Raw genomic sequence first — 18,863 nt, 5'->3', positions numbered from 1 at the left:
TACGGTCATGAGCTTTGGGTTATGACCGAAAGAACATGATCACGGGTATGAGCGGTCGAAATTAGTTTCTTCGGCCGGGTGGCGGGGCTCTCCCTTAGAGGTAGGGTGAGAAGTTCGGTCATCCGGGAGGAGCTCAGAGTTCTGCCCGGCTCGTTCCACATGCTCTCCGGACACCTGCGGTGCCGGTGAGTCCCGCTAAAAGCACCTGGTTCCCTCGCCCGGTTCTGTTCGTCGGTCGGTCATGCTCCCGTCTTCCAGGGCGGCCGGGGAGGAAGGAATCTTTGACTGCCCCTTGGGGTGTTTGTGACGAAGGACTACGTAAGAGTCTATGGTTTGTGCCTGGAAAAGGGTGGGGTGCCATCGCCGGGTTGGGGAAGAGATCTTGCTCCAAGTGGAGGAGTTCAAGTACCTCGGAGTCTTGTTCACGAGTGAGGGAAAAGTAGATTGTGAGATCGACAGGCGGACCTGTGCGGCGTATTCAGTGATGCGGACTCTGCATCGATCTGATTCACCAGTCTATCCACGTTCCTACGGTCATGAGCTTTGGGTTATGACCGAAAGAACATGATCACGGGTATGAGCGGTCGAAATTAGTTTCTTCGGCCGGGCGGCGGGGCTCTCCCTTAGAGGTAGGGTGAGAAGTTGGGTCATCCAGGAGGAGCTCAGAGTTCTGCCTGCGCTCGTTCCACATGCTCTCCGGACACCTGCGGTGCCGGTGAGTCCCGCTAAAAGCACCTGGTTCCCTGGGCCGGTTCTGTTCGTCGGTCGGTCATGCTCCCGTCTTGCAGGGCGGCCGGGGAGGAAGGAATCTTTGACTGCCCCTTGGGGCGTTTGTGACGAAGGGCTACGTAAAGTCTATGGTTTGTGCCTGGAAAAGGGTGGGGTGCCATCGCCGGGTTGGGGAAGAGATCTTGCCCTAAGTGGAGGAGTTCAAGTACCTCGGAGTCTTGTTCACAAGTGAGGGAAAAGTAGATTATGAGATCGACAGGTTGATTGGTACGGCGTCTTCAGTGATGTGGACCGGCATCTATCCGATTTACTAGTCGATCCACGTTCCTACAGTCATGACCGAAAGAACATGATCACGGGTATAAGCGGCCGAAATGAGTTTCTTCGGCCGGGAGGCAGGGCTCTCCCTTAGAGGTAAGAGTCCATGGTTCTCGCCCGGAAAAGGGTGGAGTGCCATCTCCGGGTTGGGAAGAGATCTTGCCCCAAGAGGAGGAGTCCAAGTACCTTGGAGTCTTGTTCAGGAGTGAGGTAAAAGTAGTGTGACGGTCTCAAGCCGTCGTCTTGCGGGTTCCCAGAACCACCAAGGAAGGACATGACTTTGAGCAGTTTGACTTTGTTTATTTTTCAATAAACACCTCAGTCCAGGTCGCTTTACCGCTCCTCTTTTCCGCTCGCTCGTCGTCTGTATTCGGCTCTCCTCCTCTCTCGCTCTGAGTCAGCTGCACTCCTGCTTCTTCCAGTCTCTCCGCCTCTCTCACGTTGACGGCTGCCGCCCTTTTAACCAGTGCGAGAGGATTGCATGATTGTCCCCAGGTGCGTGATCTACGCACCTGATCTTGATTGAGGCTCCGCTCCCGGTGCGCCCCGCCTCGCCGCTCGCTCGCCCTCGCTGCCATCTTGGGCCAGGCTCAAGCATGCCCTGCCTGTCTGTCGGACCGTTGGCTCTGCCTCTCCACAAGTAGATTGTGAGATCGACAGGCGGACCGAAATTTCCTAACCAATATTCTACAACACAAATACAACGTTGAAACAACATGCTTTTTGACGACGTTTAATCAATTTCAGGTCGATATGTTGATTTAACATTGAATATTGGTAGTTTCTCAACCCACATTCTACAACGTTTAAACGACATGCTTTTTGACGTTTCATGAAAGTTGGGTTCTGATGTTGATTTAACATTGAAATTTGGTCATTTCCCAACCAATATTCTACAACACAAACACAACGTTGAAACAACATGCTTTTTGACAATGTTTAATCAATGTTGGGTTGTTACTTTGATTTAACATTGAATTTTGGTCATTTCCCAACCCATGTTCTACAAACCCCGTTTCGATATGAGTTGGGAAATTGTGTTAGATGTAAATATAAACAGAATACAATGATTTGCGAATCCTTTTCAAGCCATATTCAGTTGAATATGCTACAAAGACAACATATTTGATGTTCAAACTCATAAACTTTTTTTGTTGTTGTTTCAAATAATCATTAACTTTAGAATTTGATGCCAGCAACAGGTGACAAAGAAGTTGGGAAAGGTGGCAATAAATACAGACAAAGTCGAGGAATGCTCATCAAACACTTATTAGGAACATCCCACAGGTGTGCAGGCTAATTGGGAACAGGTGGGTGCCATGATTGGGTATAAAAACAGCTTCCCAAAAAATGCTCAGTCTTTCACAAGAAAGGATGGGGCGAGGTACACCCCTTTGTCCACAACTGTGTGAGCAAATAGTCAAACAGTTTAAGAACAACCTTTCTCAAAGTGCAATTGCAAGAAATTTAGGGATTTCAACATCTACGCTCCATAATATCATCAAAAGGTTCAGAGAATCTGGAGAAATCACTCCACATAAGCGGCATGGCCGGAAACCAACATTGAATGACCGTGACCTTCCATCCCTGTATCAAAAACCGACATCAATCTCTAAAGGATATCACCACATGGGTTCAGGAACACTTCAGAAAACCACTGTCAGTAAATACAGTTGGTCGCTACATCTGTAAGTGCAAGTTAAAGCTATACTATGCAAAGCGAAAGCCAATTATCAACAACATCCAGAAACGCCGCCAGGTTCTCTGGGCCCGAGATCATCAGAGATGGACTGATGCAAAGCGGAAAAGTGTTCTATGGTCTGACGAGTCCACATTTCAAATTGTTTTTGGAAATATTCGACATGGTGTCATTCGGACCAAAGGGGAAGTGAACCATCCAGACTGTTATCGACGCAAAGTGTAAAAGCCAGCATGTGTGATGGTATGGGGGTGCATTAGTGCCCAAGGCATGGGTAACTTACACATCTGTGAAGGCACCATTAATGCTGAAAGGTACATACAGGTTTTGGAACAACATATGTTGTCATCCAAGCAATATTATCATGGACGCCCCTGCTTATTTCAGCAAGACAATGCCAAGCCACGTGTTACAACAGCGTGGTTTCGTAAAAAAAATTAGTGCGGGTACTTTCCCGGCCCGCCTGCAGTCCAGACCTGTCTCCCATGGAAAATGTGTGAAGCGTAAAATCCGACAGCGGAGACCCCGGACTGTTGAAGGACTGAAGCTCTACATAAAACAAGAATGGGAAAGAATTCCACTTTCAAAGCTTCAACAATTACTTTCCTCACTTCCCAAACGTTTATTGAGTGTTGTTAAAAGAAAAGGCTCTCCCTTAGAGATAGGGTGAGAAGCTCTGCCATCCGGGAGGAATTCAAAGTAAAGCCGCTGCTCCTCCACATGGAGAGGAGCCAGATCAATCAATCAATCAATGTTTACTTATATAGCCCTAAATCACTAGTGTCTCAAAGGGCTGCACAAACCACCACGACATCCTCGGTAGGCCCACATAAGGGCAAGGAAAACTCACACCCAGTGGGACGTCAGTGACAATGATGACTATGAGAACCTTGGAGAGGAGGAAAGCAATGGATGTCGAGCGGGTCTAACATGATACTGTGAAAGTTCAATCCACAATGGATACAACAGAGTCGCGAGAGTCCAGTCCAAAGAGGATCCAAGACACAGCAGCGAGAGTCCCGTTCACAGCGGAGCCAGCAGGAAACCATCCCAAGCGTAGGCGGACCAGCAGCGCAGAGATGTCCCCAGCCGATACACAGGCGAGCAGTACATGGCCACCGGATCGGACCGGACCCCCTCCACACGGGAGAGTGGGACATAGAAGAAAAAGAAAAGAAACGGCAGATCAACTGGTCTAAAAAGGGAGTCTATTTAAAGGCTAGAGTATACAGTATACAGATGAGGTGGTTCGGGCATCTGGTCAGGATGTCACCCGAATGCCTCCCTAGGGAGGCCACGGGGAAGACCCAGGACACGTTGGGAAGACTATGTCTCCCGGCTGACCTGGGAACGCCTCGGGATCCCCCGGGAAGAGCTAGACGAAGTGGCTGGGGAGAGGGAAGTCTGGGTTTCTCTGCTTAGGCTGTTGCCCCCGCGACCCGACCTCGGATAAGCGGAAGAAGATGGATGGATGGATGGAAAGAAAAGGTGATGTAACACAGTGGTGAACATGCCCTTTCCCAACTACTTTGGCACGTGTTGCAGCCAGGAAATTCTAAGTTAATTATTATTTATGAGTTTGAACATGAAATATGTTGTCTTTGTAGCATATTCAACTGAATATGGCTTGAAAAGGATATGCAAATTTTGTTTATATTTACATCAAACACAATTTCCCAACTCATATGGAAACGGGGTTTGTAGAACACAAATAGAATGTTGAAACAACACGCTTTTTGACGCCGTTCAATCAATGTCGGGTTCTTTTTGGCCATTTCCCGAAGGACAACCTGAATCCATGAACGTGGTCTCAATTTACGAACCCCAACTATTTCACCGGGCCGTTTCCAAGTCGCTTTTTAAAGGATCATCAACGTTGTTTCAATGCCTGGTTCTTGTTTCAAAAAAAGTGAACATTTGCAAAATTGGCCCCCACAGTTAGTACGGCCGGCGTTACGCTCGTCTTCATTCCCGATGACTCAGGTTGTTTCAACTCCCCGGCGTCCAAACCCGAAAGCGTTAACAACTTGGGCCGGTGGCTCCTGGCGATGACGTCACCGCGGCGGTTCTTGCTGAGACCGCTGGACGCTGAGCTCCATTGAGAAGCGGTTGAATGCCTTTCTGCTGAGGCAGGGGGTCCGGCGGACACTCTTTGCACGCGGCCCCCCCCGGCCTTTGTGTCCGCCGACAATGGCGAAGATCATCGTGCGCGCGGGCGCGGTGTTCCGCGCACGGGGCGGCCAAAGGTGAATGCGCCGATGGGGCCGAATCTCCTCTTCCCCGAGGGGGAGGTCCGGGTCAGGGGGGGGGGGGGGGGGCAGCCAATCACAGGTCTGCCCCTTGGATTTATGCCAGCGCTCTTTACTTTACAACTTTAGTACGAGTGGCGAGGGGCCCTTGAAGGAAAAAACAAAACAAAACTCAGGAGCCACGAGAGAGCGAGACCAAGGCGCGAGATGCCCTACACGCCGTCGGGCTTCTTCTGCGACCGGCTGATCCGGGAGCGGGAGCGGAGGGACGGGGAAGGCGCCCTGAACAAGCCGCTGCGCTTCAACGGCCAGGACTTGGCCGTCCTCCAGCAGGAATGTCTCCGGCGGAAGAGCCTCTTCGAGGACGAGTCCTTCCCCGCCAGCGTGGAGTCCCTGGGCTTCAAGGAGCTGGGCCACAAGTCCAACAAGGTCAAGAACATCGTCTGGAAGAGACCCAAGGTAGGGGGGGATCCATCCGGGACCTGATTGGTCTTCATTGTTGTGACCTGGACTGTGAGGCGGAGAGGACTTTGCCACATCTTAATAACTCCTTAAAAGTTCCCGTTGAATAGAATAGAATATAAAGTACTTTAATGATCCCTGGGGGGGAATTCAGCACCACAGTTTGCTCACAATAGACAATAAACACTTAAGTATTTTTTACATGTGAATAACATTAATATAGTCTATTATACAGCATTATTCACATGTATATGAGGTAAATACAGTCTATTATACAGCATTATTCACATGTGAATAATATAAATAAAGTTTATTATAAAGCATTATTCACATGTGAATAATATAAATACAGTCTATTATACAGCATTATTCACATGTGAATGAGGTAAATAGTCTATTATACAGCATTATTCACATATGAAAAACATAAATACAGTCTATTATACAGCATTATTCACATGTGAATAACATAAATACAGTCTATTATACAGCATTATTCACATGTGAAAAACAGTCTATTATACAGCATTATTCACATGTGAACAATATCAATAAAGTTTATTAGACAGCATTATCAACATGTAAATAACATAAATACTGTCTATTATACAGCATTATTCACATGTGAAAAACAGTTTATTATACAGCATTATTCACATGTGAACAATATAAATAAAGTTTGTTATAAAGCATTATTCACATGTGAATAATATAGTCAATTATACAGCATTATTCACATATGAAAAACATAAATACAGTCTATTATACAGCATTATTCACATGTGAAGGACATAAATACAGTCTATTATTCAGCATTATTCACGTCAAAAAAAGTCTATTATACAGCATTATTCACATGTGAATAACATAAATACAGTCATTATTCACATGATTGATTGATTGATTGACATGCAAATTACATAAATACAGTCTATCATACAGCATTATTCACATGTGAATAATATAAATAGAGTCTATTATACAGCATTATTCACATGTGAATAATATAAATAGAGTCTATTATACAGCATTATTCACATGTGAATAACAGTTCATTATACAGCATTATTCACATGTATATAACATAAATACAGTCTATCATACAGCATTATTTACATGTGAATAATATAAATACAGTCTATTATACAGCATTATTCACATATGAAAAACATAAATACAGTCTATTATACAGCATTATTCACATGTGAATAATATAAATACAGTCTATAATAGAGCATTATTCACATGTGAATAGCAGTTCATTATAAAGCATTATTCACATGTGAATAATATAAATACAGTTTATTATACAGCATTATTCACATGTATATAATATAAATACAGTCTATTATAAAGCATTATTCACATGTGAATAACATAAATACAGTCTATTATACAGCATTATCAACATACGAATAATATAAATACAGTCTATTATACAGCATTATTCACATGTGAATAATATAAATATAGTCTATTATACACCATTATTCACATGTGAATAACATAAATATAGTATATTATGCAGCATTATTCACATGTGAATAATATAAATACAGTCTATTATACAGCATTATTCACATGTGAACAATATAAATAGTTTATTATACAGCATTATTCACATATAAATAATATAAATACAGTTTATTATACAGCATTATTCACATGTGAATAATATAAATATAGTCTATTATTCAGCATTATTCACATGTGAATAACAGTCAATTATACAGCATTATTCACATATGAAAAACATATATACAGTCTATTATAAAGCATTATTTACATGTGAATAATATAAATACAGTCTATTATACAGCATTATTCACATGTGAATAACAAATACAGTTTTTATACAGCATTATTCACATGTGAATAATATAAATATAGTCTATTATACAGCATTATTCACATGTGAAGGACATAAATACAGTCTATTATTCAGCATTATTCACGTCAAAAAAAGTCTATTATACAGCATTATTCACATGTGAATAACATAAATACAGTCTATCATACATCATTATTCACATGCAAATTACATAAATACAGTCTATATTACATCATTATTCACATGTGAATAACATAAATACAGTCTATCATACATCATTATTCACATGCAAATTACATAAATACAGTCTATCATACATCATTATTCACATGTGAATAATATAAATACAGTCTATTATACAGCATTATTCACATGTGAATAACATAAATACAGTCTATTATACAGCATTATTAACATGTGAATGACATAAACAGAGTCTATTATACAGCATTATTCACATGTGAATAACATAAATACAGTCTATTATACAGCATTATTCACATGTGAATAACATAAATACAGTCTATTATACAGCATTATTCACATGTGAATAATATAAATACAGTCTATTATACAGCATTATTCACATGTGAATGACATAAACAGAGTCTATTATACAGCATTATTCACATGTGAATAACATAAACAGAGTCTATTATACAGCATTATTCACATGTGAATAACATAAATACAGTCTATTATACAGCATTATTCACATGTGAATAATATAAATAATGTCTATTATACAGCATTATTCACATGTGAATAATATAAATAGAGTCTATTATACAGCATTATTCACATGTGAATAACATAAATACAGTCTATTATACATCATTATTTACATGTGAAAAACAGTCTATTATACAGCATTATTCACATGTGAAGGACATAAATACAGTCTATTATTCAGCATTATTCACGTCAAAAAAAGTCTATTATACAGCATTATTCACATGTGAATAACATAGATACAGTCTATTATACATCATTATTCACATGCAAATTACATAAATACAGTCTATCATACAGCATTATTCACATGTGAATAATATAAATAATGTCTATTATACAGCATTATTCACATGTGAATAATATAAATAGAGTCTATTATACAGCATTATTCACATGTGAATAACATAAATAGAGTCTATTATACAGCATTATTCACATGTGAATAATATAAATAATGTCTATTATACAGCATTATTCACATGTGAATAATATAAATAGAGTCTATTATACAGCATTATTCACATGTGAATAACATAAATAGAGTCTATTATACAGCATTATTCACATGTGAATAATATAAATAATGTCTATTATACAGCATTATTCACATGTGAATAATATAAATAGAGTCTATTATACAGCATTATTCACATGTGAATACAAAACCCCGTTTCCATATGAGTTGGGAAATTGTGTTAGATGTAAATATAAACAGAATACAATGATTTACAAATCCTTTTCAAGCCATATTCAGTTGAATATGCTACAAAGACAACATATTTGATGTTCAAACTCATAAACATTTTTTTTGGTGCAAATAATCATTAACTTTAGAATTTGATACCAGCAACACTTGACAAAGAAGTTGGGAAAGGTGGTAATAAATACTGATAAAGTTGAGGAATGCTCATCAAACGCTTATTTGGAACATCCCACAGGTGTGCAGGCTAATTGGGAACAGGTGGGTGCCATGATTGGGTATAAAAGATAAAAGCAGCTTCCATGAAATGCTAAGTAATTCACAAACAAGGATGGGGTGAGGGTCACCAATTTGTAAGCAAATTGTCAAACAGTTTTAGAACAACATTTCTCAACAAGCTATTGCAAAGAATTTAGGGATTTTACCATCTACGGTCCGTAAAATCTTCAAAAGGTTCAGAGAATCTGGAGAAATCACTGCATGTAAGCGATGATATTACGGACCTTTGATCCCTCAGGCGGTATTGCATCAAAAACCGACATCAATGTGTAAAGAATATCACCACATGGGCTCAGGAACACTTCAGAAAACCACTGTCAGTAACTACAGTTGGTCGCTACATCTGTAAGTGCAAGTTAAAACTCTACTATGCAAAGCCAAACCCATTTATCAACAACACCCAGAAACGCCGCCGGCTTGGCTGGGCCTAAGATTCTCTAAGATGGACTGATGCAAAGTGGAAAAGTGTTCTGTGGTCTGACGAGTCCACATTTCAAAAATGTGGACGTGGTGTCCTCTGGAACAAAGAGGAAAATAACCATCCGGATTGTTATAGGCACAAAGTTGAAAAGCCAGCATGTGTGATGGTATGGGGGTGTATTAGTGCCCAAGGTCAAGACTGCAAACTGGAGGCAAAGAACAACAACAACAACGACACAACAATCTTGTTTTGCTTTGTGCAGGAAATTAGTGAGAACCCTCAGTTCATCGTGGGCGGGGCGAGTCGCACCGACATCTGCCAGGGAGATCTTGGTGAGTGACACCAACTTATTATGCTTGTGGTTACCGTACTTGAAAAGACTTTCTCATTTTCTAGTCCAGCACATTTGTGGAAAAAACAAGATTGTGGAGGTTGCCCTCCTGGTAGTTCTTCAGACACCCATTTCAGGGTTACGATATTGTTTTCTCTTTCGCTCTGGCTCCAGCTCCACCATGTCTCTTCGCTGCAGGCCCGCAGGCCACTCCCCCCGTAACAAAATAACATTTGCATATACTACAGTGGAGTGTGGGTGCCTTGTTTGTCAACTGTTTTAGCATTTTTTTTGAGCTAGCATGTGCGCCATGTCGTTTGGGAGGATTTTTTTCCCCCGTGTGTTGTTGATGCGAATATAGTGTTTCTGTGGCAAATTGGAACGTTTGGAAAGTAAAGACGCGGGACGTTTTTGGGCGGCACATAAACCCGTATTTTCCGCACTATAGAGCACTCCGGGATATAAAGCTCACCCACTAAAAATGTTTCCATATATTAGCCGGAATGCTCTCCCTGACCACCTGAGGGCACCTCAGACTGTGAATGCTTTTAAAAAAGGCTTAAAAACTCATCTTTAAAAAAAAAAAAAAAACTTTTATATAGACATGCATGCTGGTTCTAGTTTGTAGTTTTACATTTTATTATCTTTTTATTAATATTATTATCATTACTATTTTTTGTTTTTACACTGTGGCACTTTGAGGTTGTTTGTTCAACGTAAAGTGGTTTTGTTTCACAAATTAAATCTATTATTATTATTATTATTATTATAAGCCGCAGATATAATACGTGTAAATTATGAAATGATACCTTAATTGTTTCCTAACATCAGGGCAGTAAAACGGCTGATCAAACAAAACAGAAGCCATGGTCGTGGACCCACTAGCTGCGCAAGCTGGCTCCCCAATCAGCTAAACGGACTCCATAACTCCACGGTGACGTTTCGGTGAATTCACTGAGGAATTGGTGAAACTGAAACAACACAAAAAGAATGCAATTTCAAAAGACGTGTTAGCATATTAGCTAATGCTAATGTCGCTAGCTTCATTACGTAACAAACATGCATGAAAACACACCTACAGACATCACACACGGGACTGTTTAGTAAGTATGAAGTGTTTTAGTTATATTGTAAAACTTACAAACTTAAAAATTTCACCCGTATTTTCCGGACTATTGATCGCACCCACTAAATTTTAAGGAAAGATTTTTTTTATTTTATATTAGCCGCACCGGAAAATAAGCCCCAGATATTTACGTAGCCAAATTAGTTATTTACACGAAAATATTGTGTAAATATTTATTTACATATCTTAATTGTTTCCAAACAACAGGGCAGTAAAACTGTTGATCAAACAAAACAGAAGCAATGGTCGTGGACCCACTAGATGCGCATGCTAGCTCCCCAATCAGCTAAACAGACTCCATAACTCCACGGTGACGTTTTGGTGAATTTACAGAGGAATTGGTGAAACTGAAACAACACAAAAATAATGCTAATAGTACTAACGCAGACGATTGTCAACGTATTAGCATATTAGCTAATGCTAATGTCGCTAGCTTCATTACGTAACAAACATGCATGAAAACACTCCTACAGACATCACACACGGGACGGTTTAGTAAGTATGAATCGTTTTAGTTATATTGTAAAACTTATAAACTTAAAAATTGTACCCGTTTTTTCCAGACTATAGATTGCACCCACTAAATTTTAAGGAAACTTTTTTTTTCATTTACATTAGCCGCACCGGAAAATAATCCGTAGATATATACGTAGCCAAATTAGTTATTTACACAAAAATATTGTATAAATGTTTATTTAAATACCTTAATTGTTTCCAAACAACAGGGCAGTAAAACGCCTGATCAAACAAAACAGGAGTCATGGTCATGGACTCACGAGCTGCGCCAGATAGCTCTCCAATCAGCTAAACGGACTCCATAACTCCACGGTGACGTATTGGAAAATTCACTGAGGAATTGGTAAAACTGAAACACACAAAAAAATGCTAATAGTACTAACGCAGACGCTTGCAAATGAATTAGCTAATGCTAACATCGCTAGCTTCATTACGTAACAAACATGCATGAAAACCCTCCTACAGACGTCACACGTTTAGTAAGTATGAATTGTTTTAGTTATATTGTAAAACTTACAAACTTAAAAATTGTACCCGTTTTTTCCGGACTATGAGTTGTGGAGATTTAAATAAATAAAAAATTAATGGGAATTTCGGGAAAAGCGGGAATTTTGTGGAAAAATGCTAAAACATTTGAATGTTTTAAATGACTTGGTTGGCGTTAAAATTTTTCAAAACAGTCAGGAAATGTGAAAGGAGTAACATTTTTAATTGACAAAATGGTACTACGGAATTCCTGGAATTTCGGGAAAACCGGGAATTTTTCCAGTTCGATACCCTTTCTTCAAATTCACCCTTTTTTCTGGCGATGACTCCTCCCACATTTTTCACTCCTTCTCAACTGGTTCAGCATCAAAACATTCTTCTTAATCAGGACCAAAAAAAAAAAAAAAAAAGTAGTTTTTCGAACTGGAAAAATTCCCGGTTCTCCCAGAATTCCAGGAATTACGTAGTACCATTTCTCAATCAAAAATGTTACTCCTTCAACATTTTGACTGTTTTGAAAAATTCCAACACCAACCAACTCATTTAAAACATTCAATTGTTTTAGCATTTTCCCAAAAAATTCCCGCTTTTTCTGAAATTCCCATTGAAAAACATTTTTTAAAGCTCCCAAATTCCCACATTTTTCAAACCATTCAAACCATCAACCACCATTGTTCCACGTTCAACAAATTTCCAGGAACTCCTGTTTATTTCTAACCTCACTCCCAACCTTTTTTAGTGCGATGACTCCTCCCACATTTTTCAACCCACTTCAACCGTTCCACCATCAAAACATTCCTCTTAGTCAGGACCAAAAAAAACAACTAGTTGGTTTAAAGAACTTGAAAAATTCCCGTTTTTCCCGACACACACAAGGGAAGCTAACGAGCTAAGTAGTCGACGGAACATTTTGGGCGTTCACAGATTCGAAGTCAAGGCACGTTGTAAAATTTGAACTGGACAAAAACAAAAAAGTGGGAGATTGAAAAAGACAGGACATCCGGAGTGTTTTCCGATCAACTTGGGCGATTGAAATGTGTTGTTCATAGATTGGTCTCCCCAAAGCTTTGGAATAAAATGTCAAAATACCTATTCTGTCTGGGATTCATTTAAAATCAGCTCATGTGTCATCAAAAGAACTTGAGTGAGGAACATCCGGTCAAAACGCAACAGTTCTAACGTTGATTTAGCATTGAATTTTGGTCATTTCCCAACCAATATTCGACAACACAAATACAACGTTGAAACAACATGCTTTTTGACGACGTTTAATCAATGTTGGGTTCTGACATTGAAATTTGGTCGTTTCCCAACCGACAACATGGAACCAACGTTAGACATCAACGTTGTCTCAATTTACAAACAACTATTTCGCAACCTTGTTCCCAAGTCAGTTTTAAAGGAGATGTACGTATAATCAACGTTGTATCAACGTCTTGTCCCTGCTGGGATCACACACCATTTCAGTCCGCCGCTTGGGTTTAATGAAAACTACGGAACACAAAAGAGTATGGTGATTAAGAGCATTAAAAAACGAAAATTAACCGCACCGTTTTACAAGCCGCAGAGTACAAACTGTTGGAAAAAAAAGTAGCGGCTTATAGTTCGGGAGTTACGATAGTTGTGTACCATGTTTGTCAAATGTTTTTTAAGGCATGATAAAGCATCTTGTAGGCACGAGTGAGCCGTTTTTGAGGTAGCATTTTGTTTGTTGTTAAGTGGCAAATTTAGTATTTTGGTATTTTTTTAGGGAAAATATATTCAATTTTAATTTTTAAGCCATACTTGCCAACCTTACCGGATTTTCCAGGAGACACCCGAAATTCAGTGCCTATCCCGAAAACCTCCCGGGACAAATTTTCTCCCGAAATTCAGGCGGAGCTGGAGGCCACGCCCCCTCCAGCTCCTTGCGGACCTGAGTGACGTGTCGACAGCCTGTTTTCACGTCCGCTTTCCCACAATATAAACAGCGTGCCTGCCCAAGGACGTTATAACTGTAGCATTATCGAGGGCCAGTTCTTGGTTTCTTATGTGGGTTTATTGTTGGGCAGTCTCATTAACGTCCTCCCGGGGCGGTAACAACACACAACAACAGCAGTCATGTTTCCGTTTACCAAAAAGCAGTTTGTCTGCCGTAAACAGCAATGTTGTGACACTCTTAAACAGGACAATACTGCCATCTACTGTACGTTTTGCATATATAAATATAATAAAATAAATATATACATATATAGCTAAAATTCACTGACAGTCAAGTATTTCTTATATATATAAATATATGAAATACTTGACTTGGTAAATTCTAGTTGTAAATATACTCCTCCCCTCTTAACCACGGCCCCAACCACGCCCCAACAACGCCCCTGCCGCCCCAACACAACCCCCCACCTCCGGAAATCGGAGGTCTCAAGGTTGGCAAGTATGTTTTAAGCACCGGCTCCCACCATGTGTTGCGTTTTCCGACAAACACTCCTTGTTGGCGGGGTGTTTGAATGGTAGTATGAAGTAATACCCGGTCAGGATATTTAGGAATATTTTTGGCAAACAGAGCAGCATTCCCGGCCCTCCATGTGGCCCCTCGGCAGACCGAGGCCTCCCCGCTTTGTGCTTACTCGTTTGGAAGGGAATCCGGCCAGCAGCACTTCTCATTGTTGAGGGCAGCAAAGGCACAAAAGTGGGGTTGGACACTTTGAAATGGGGTGTGGACAACCAAGTGAGAAGTTCGCCCGAAAGGACGACTTTAGATTCGGCAACCAGAAGTCCACCTGTGCCAAACAAGCTAACACGTTAGCCCTTGCGTACAGGTGACTGCTGGCTGCTGGCCGCCATCGCCTGCCTAACCCTCAATGAGAAGCTCCTCTACAGAGTAGTTCCTCCTGAGCAGAGCTTCTCACAGGACTACGCCGGAATCTTCCACTTCCAGGTCGGTGGGACTAAGTACTCATCTCCTCTCCTTTCATGCACCTTCATCACGTTCATGTTCTCCCTCCAGTTCTGGCGCTATGGCGACTGGGTGGACGTGGTCATCGACGACCGTATCCCGACCTTCAACAACCAGCTGGTTTTCACCAAGTCGGCGGAGAGGAACGAGTTCTGGAGTGCCCTGCTGGAGAAGGCCTACGCCAAGTGAGTCGGCATATTCGAAAGCCTCCGTTTCCCAACTTGGAGTACGTCGAACGGACTCCGGCGTGGAACCGGTGTATGCGCAAGAACCTTCGTTTCCTGTTTTCTACAGTCATTGGCCGTACAATAAAAATAGTCTATTGAAGTGCAGAACTGAGCCCAACGAAAAGGGAACTTTGCCACTGGAGTTAAAGTCACGGTCCGACATTAAACTCAATCAATCAGTCAATCAAACTTTATTTATATAGCCCTTAATCACAAGTGTCTCAAAGGGCTGCACATCGAAGATGTGGTTGTGGCCCTTGTCGCCCCCGTCTGGTATCCGGCAAGGACAAGTCACAGGTGGAAAAGGGTTAGGGTTAGGGTTAGGGAAAATCCTCAGTGCTGAACTCCGTAGTATTTGCACCAGGCTGGTTGACAATAAACTTTCCATGCACTTATGTAAAACGGAATCCGTCCTATTTGGGTCCCGAATCAACCTAAAGAAAGTCAGTGACTTCACTATAAAAGTGGGTGACATTGTTATCACCAGGAAAGCTGAGGTCGCCTCCATTCCAGAGGCTCATGTTTCCTGTGATAAAATGGCAACCAAGGTAATCAAAAAGGTCAACCAACGAACGAATCTCCACTCTGGTCCACAAAAGCACCATGAAGATTCCAGCGGAAACTCTCCTTCGACCCTTTTTCGATTACGTTTGCGCCTCCTGGTACCCCAGCACCTCCAAACCCCACAAATCTAGACTCCAAACATCCCAGAACAAGCTAGTCCGGTTACTTTTAGACCTCCACCCCAGATCACACCTCAATCCAACCCACTTCTCCAAAGTGGGCTGGCTCAGGGTGGAGGACAGACTCAAACAACTTGCACTGAGCCTAGTCTATAAAATCCGCTACACTTCCCTGATACCGAAGTACATGTCAAACTACTTTCCTACCGCTTATTCCCTTTGGGGTCGCGGAGGGCGCTGGTGCCTATCTCAGCTGCAATCGGGCGGTAGGCACCCTGGACAAGTCGCCACCTCATCAGCAGGGCATATCAAACTACTTCCAGAACGTAAATGACCGCCATGACCACAACACCAGGGGGCCTCCACAAACCACGTCAAACCCAGATTCTGATCTAACAAAGGTCTTAACTCATTCTCCTTCTATACCACAGGTGCAAAATGAAGTGCATCTCTATCATCCTTCAAAACCGCACTAAAACAACACCTCCAGGCAACTACAACCCTTGTCTAACACTCTCCCCCCTCCACACCCCACCTCCCCGGATTGTAAATAATCAAATGTTGTTCTTATGCTTTCTGAACTCACTATGCCCTCGAATCTAGACTCCAAACATCCCAGAACAAGCTAGTCCGGTTACTTTTAGACCTCCACCCCAGATCACACCTCAATCCAACCCACTTCTCCAAAGTGGGCTGGCTCAGGGTGGAGGACAGAGTCAGACAACTTGCACTGAGCCTAGTCTATAAAATCCGCTACACTTCCCTGATACCGAAGTACATGTCAAACAACTTCCATCCATCCATTTTCTACCGCTTATTCCCTTTGGGGTCGCGGAGGGCGCTGGTGTCTACCTCAGCTGCAATCGGGCGGTAGGCACCCTGGACAAGTCGCCACCTCATCGCAGGGCATGTCAAACTACTTCCAGAACGTAAATGACCGCCATGACCCCAACACCAGGGGGGCTCCACAAACCACGTCAAACCCAGATTCTGATCTAACAAAGGTATTAACTCATTCTCCTTCTATGCCACAGGTGTAAAATGAAGTGCATCTCTATCGTCCTTCAGAACCGCACTAAAACAACACCTCAAGGCAACTACAACCCTTAACTAACACTCTCCCCTCTCCACACCCCACCTCCCCGGATTGTAAATAATCAAATGTTGTTCTTATGCTTTCTGAACTCACTATGCCCTCAAATCTAGACTCCAAACATCCCAGAACAAGCTAGTCCGGTTACTTTTAGACCTCCACCCCAGATCACACCTCACTCCAACCCACTTCTCCAAAGTGGGCTGGCTCAGGGTGGAGGACAGACTCAAACAACTTGCACTGAGCCTAGTCTATAAAATCCGCTACACTTCCCTGATATCGAAGTACATGTCAAACTACTTCCATCCATCCATTTCCTAACGCTTATTCCCTTTGGGGTCGCGGAGGGCGCTGGTGCCTATCTCAGCTGCAATCGGGCGGTAGGCACCCTGGACAAGTCGCCACCTCAGCACAGGGCATGTCAAACTACTTCCAGAACGTAAATGACCCCCATGACCACAACACCAGGGGGGCTCCACAAACCACGTCAAACCCAGATTCTGATCTAACAAAGGTCTTAACTCATTCTCCTTCTATGCCACAGGTGTAAAATAAAGCGCATCTCTATCGTCCTTCAGAACCGCACTAAAACACCTCCAGGCAACTACAACCCTTGTCTAACACTCTCCCCCCTCCACACCCCACCTCCCCGGATTGTAAATAATCAAATGTTGTTCTTATGCTTTCTGAACTCACTATGCCCTCAAATCTAGACTCCAAACATCCCAGAATAAGCTAGTCCGGTTACTTTTAGACCTCCACCCCAGATCACACCTCAATCCAACCCACTTCTCCAAAGTGGGCTGGCTCAGGGTGGAGGACGGAGTAAAACAACTTGCACTGAGCCTAGTCTATAAAATCCGCTACACTTCCCTGATATCGAAGTACATGTCAAACTACTTCCATCCATCCATTTCCTACCGCTTATTCCCTTTGGGGTCACGGAGGGCGCTGGTGCCTATCTCAGCTGCAATCGGGCGGTAGGCACCCTGGACAAGTCGCCACCTCATCGAAGGGGCATGTCAAACTACTTCCAGAACGTAAATGACCGCCATGACCCCAACACCAGGGGGGCTCCACAAACTACGTCAAACCCAGATTCTGATCTAACAAAGGTCTTAACTCATTCTCCTTCTATGCCACAGGTGTAAAAGAAAGTGCATCTCTATCGTCCTTCAGAACCGCACTAAAACAACACCTCAAGGCAACTACAACCCTTAACTAACACTCTCCCCCCTCCACACCCCACCTCCCCGGATTGTAAATAATCAAATGTTGTTCTTATGCTTTCTGAACTCACTATGCCCTCAAATCTAGACCCCAAACATCCCAGAACAAGCTAGTCCGGTTACTTTTAGACCTCCACCCCAGATCACACCTCAATCCAACCCACTTCTCCAAAGTGGGCTGGCTCAGGGTGGAGGACAGAGTAAAACAACTTGCACTGAGCCTAGTCTATAAAATCCGCTACACTTCCCTGATACCGAAGTACATGTCAAACTACTTTCCTACCGCTTATTCCCTTTGGGGCCGCGGAGGGCGCTGGTGCCTATCTCAGCTGCAATCGGGCAATAGGCACCCTGGACAAGTCGCCACCTCAGCACAGGGCATGTCAAACTACTTCCAGAACGTAAATGACCGCCATGACCCCAACACCATGGGGGCTCCACAAACCACGTCAAACCCAGATTCTGATCTAATAAAGGTCTTAACTCATTCTCCTTCTATGCCACAGGTGTAAAATAAAGTGCATCTCTATCGTCCTTCAAAACCGCACTAAAACAACACCTCCAGGCAACTACAACCCTTGTCTAACACTCTCCCCCCTCCACACCCCACCTCCCCGGATTGTAAATAATCAAATGTTGTTCTTATGCTTTCTGAACTCACTATGCCCTCAAATCTAGACTCCAATCATCCCAGAACAAGCTAGTCCGGTTACTTTTAGACCTCCACCCCAGATCACACCTCAATCCAACCCACTTCTCCAAAGTGGGCTGGCTCAGGGTGGAGGACAGAGTCAGACAACTTGCACTG

General features: G+C 42.4%; 1 protein-coding gene across 1 annotated transcript in view; it reads left to right on the top strand.

Moving 5' to 3' along the window:
• Positions 1 to 5,202: 5,202 nt before the first annotated feature.
• The window catches only part of capn3a (calpain 3a, (p94)), a 35,469-nt gene continuing 21,808 nt past the window's right edge, over positions 5,203 to 18,863 (top strand). Inside the window, exons 1-4 of the mRNA XM_061885947.1 lie at positions 5,203 to 5,454; positions 9,686 to 9,755; positions 14,687 to 14,805; positions 14,875 to 15,008. Coding sequence (XP_061741931.1) covers positions 5,203 to 5,454; positions 9,686 to 9,755; positions 14,687 to 14,805; positions 14,875 to 15,008 — 575 coding nt within the window. The remainder of the gene's footprint in view (positions 5,455 to 9,685; positions 9,756 to 14,686; positions 14,806 to 14,874; positions 15,009 to 18,863) is intronic.

The sequence above is a fragment of the Nerophis ophidion genome, linkage group LG24, assembly GCF_033978795.1.
Source record: "Nerophis ophidion isolate RoL-2023_Sa linkage group LG24, RoL_Noph_v1.0, whole genome shotgun sequence".
NCBI classification, from domain to species: domain Eukaryota; kingdom Metazoa; phylum Chordata; class Actinopteri; order Syngnathiformes; family Syngnathidae; genus Nerophis; species Nerophis ophidion.
The sequence above is the reverse complement of the archived record's forward strand: the minus strand, read 5'-3'. Positions and strand labels throughout refer to the sequence as shown.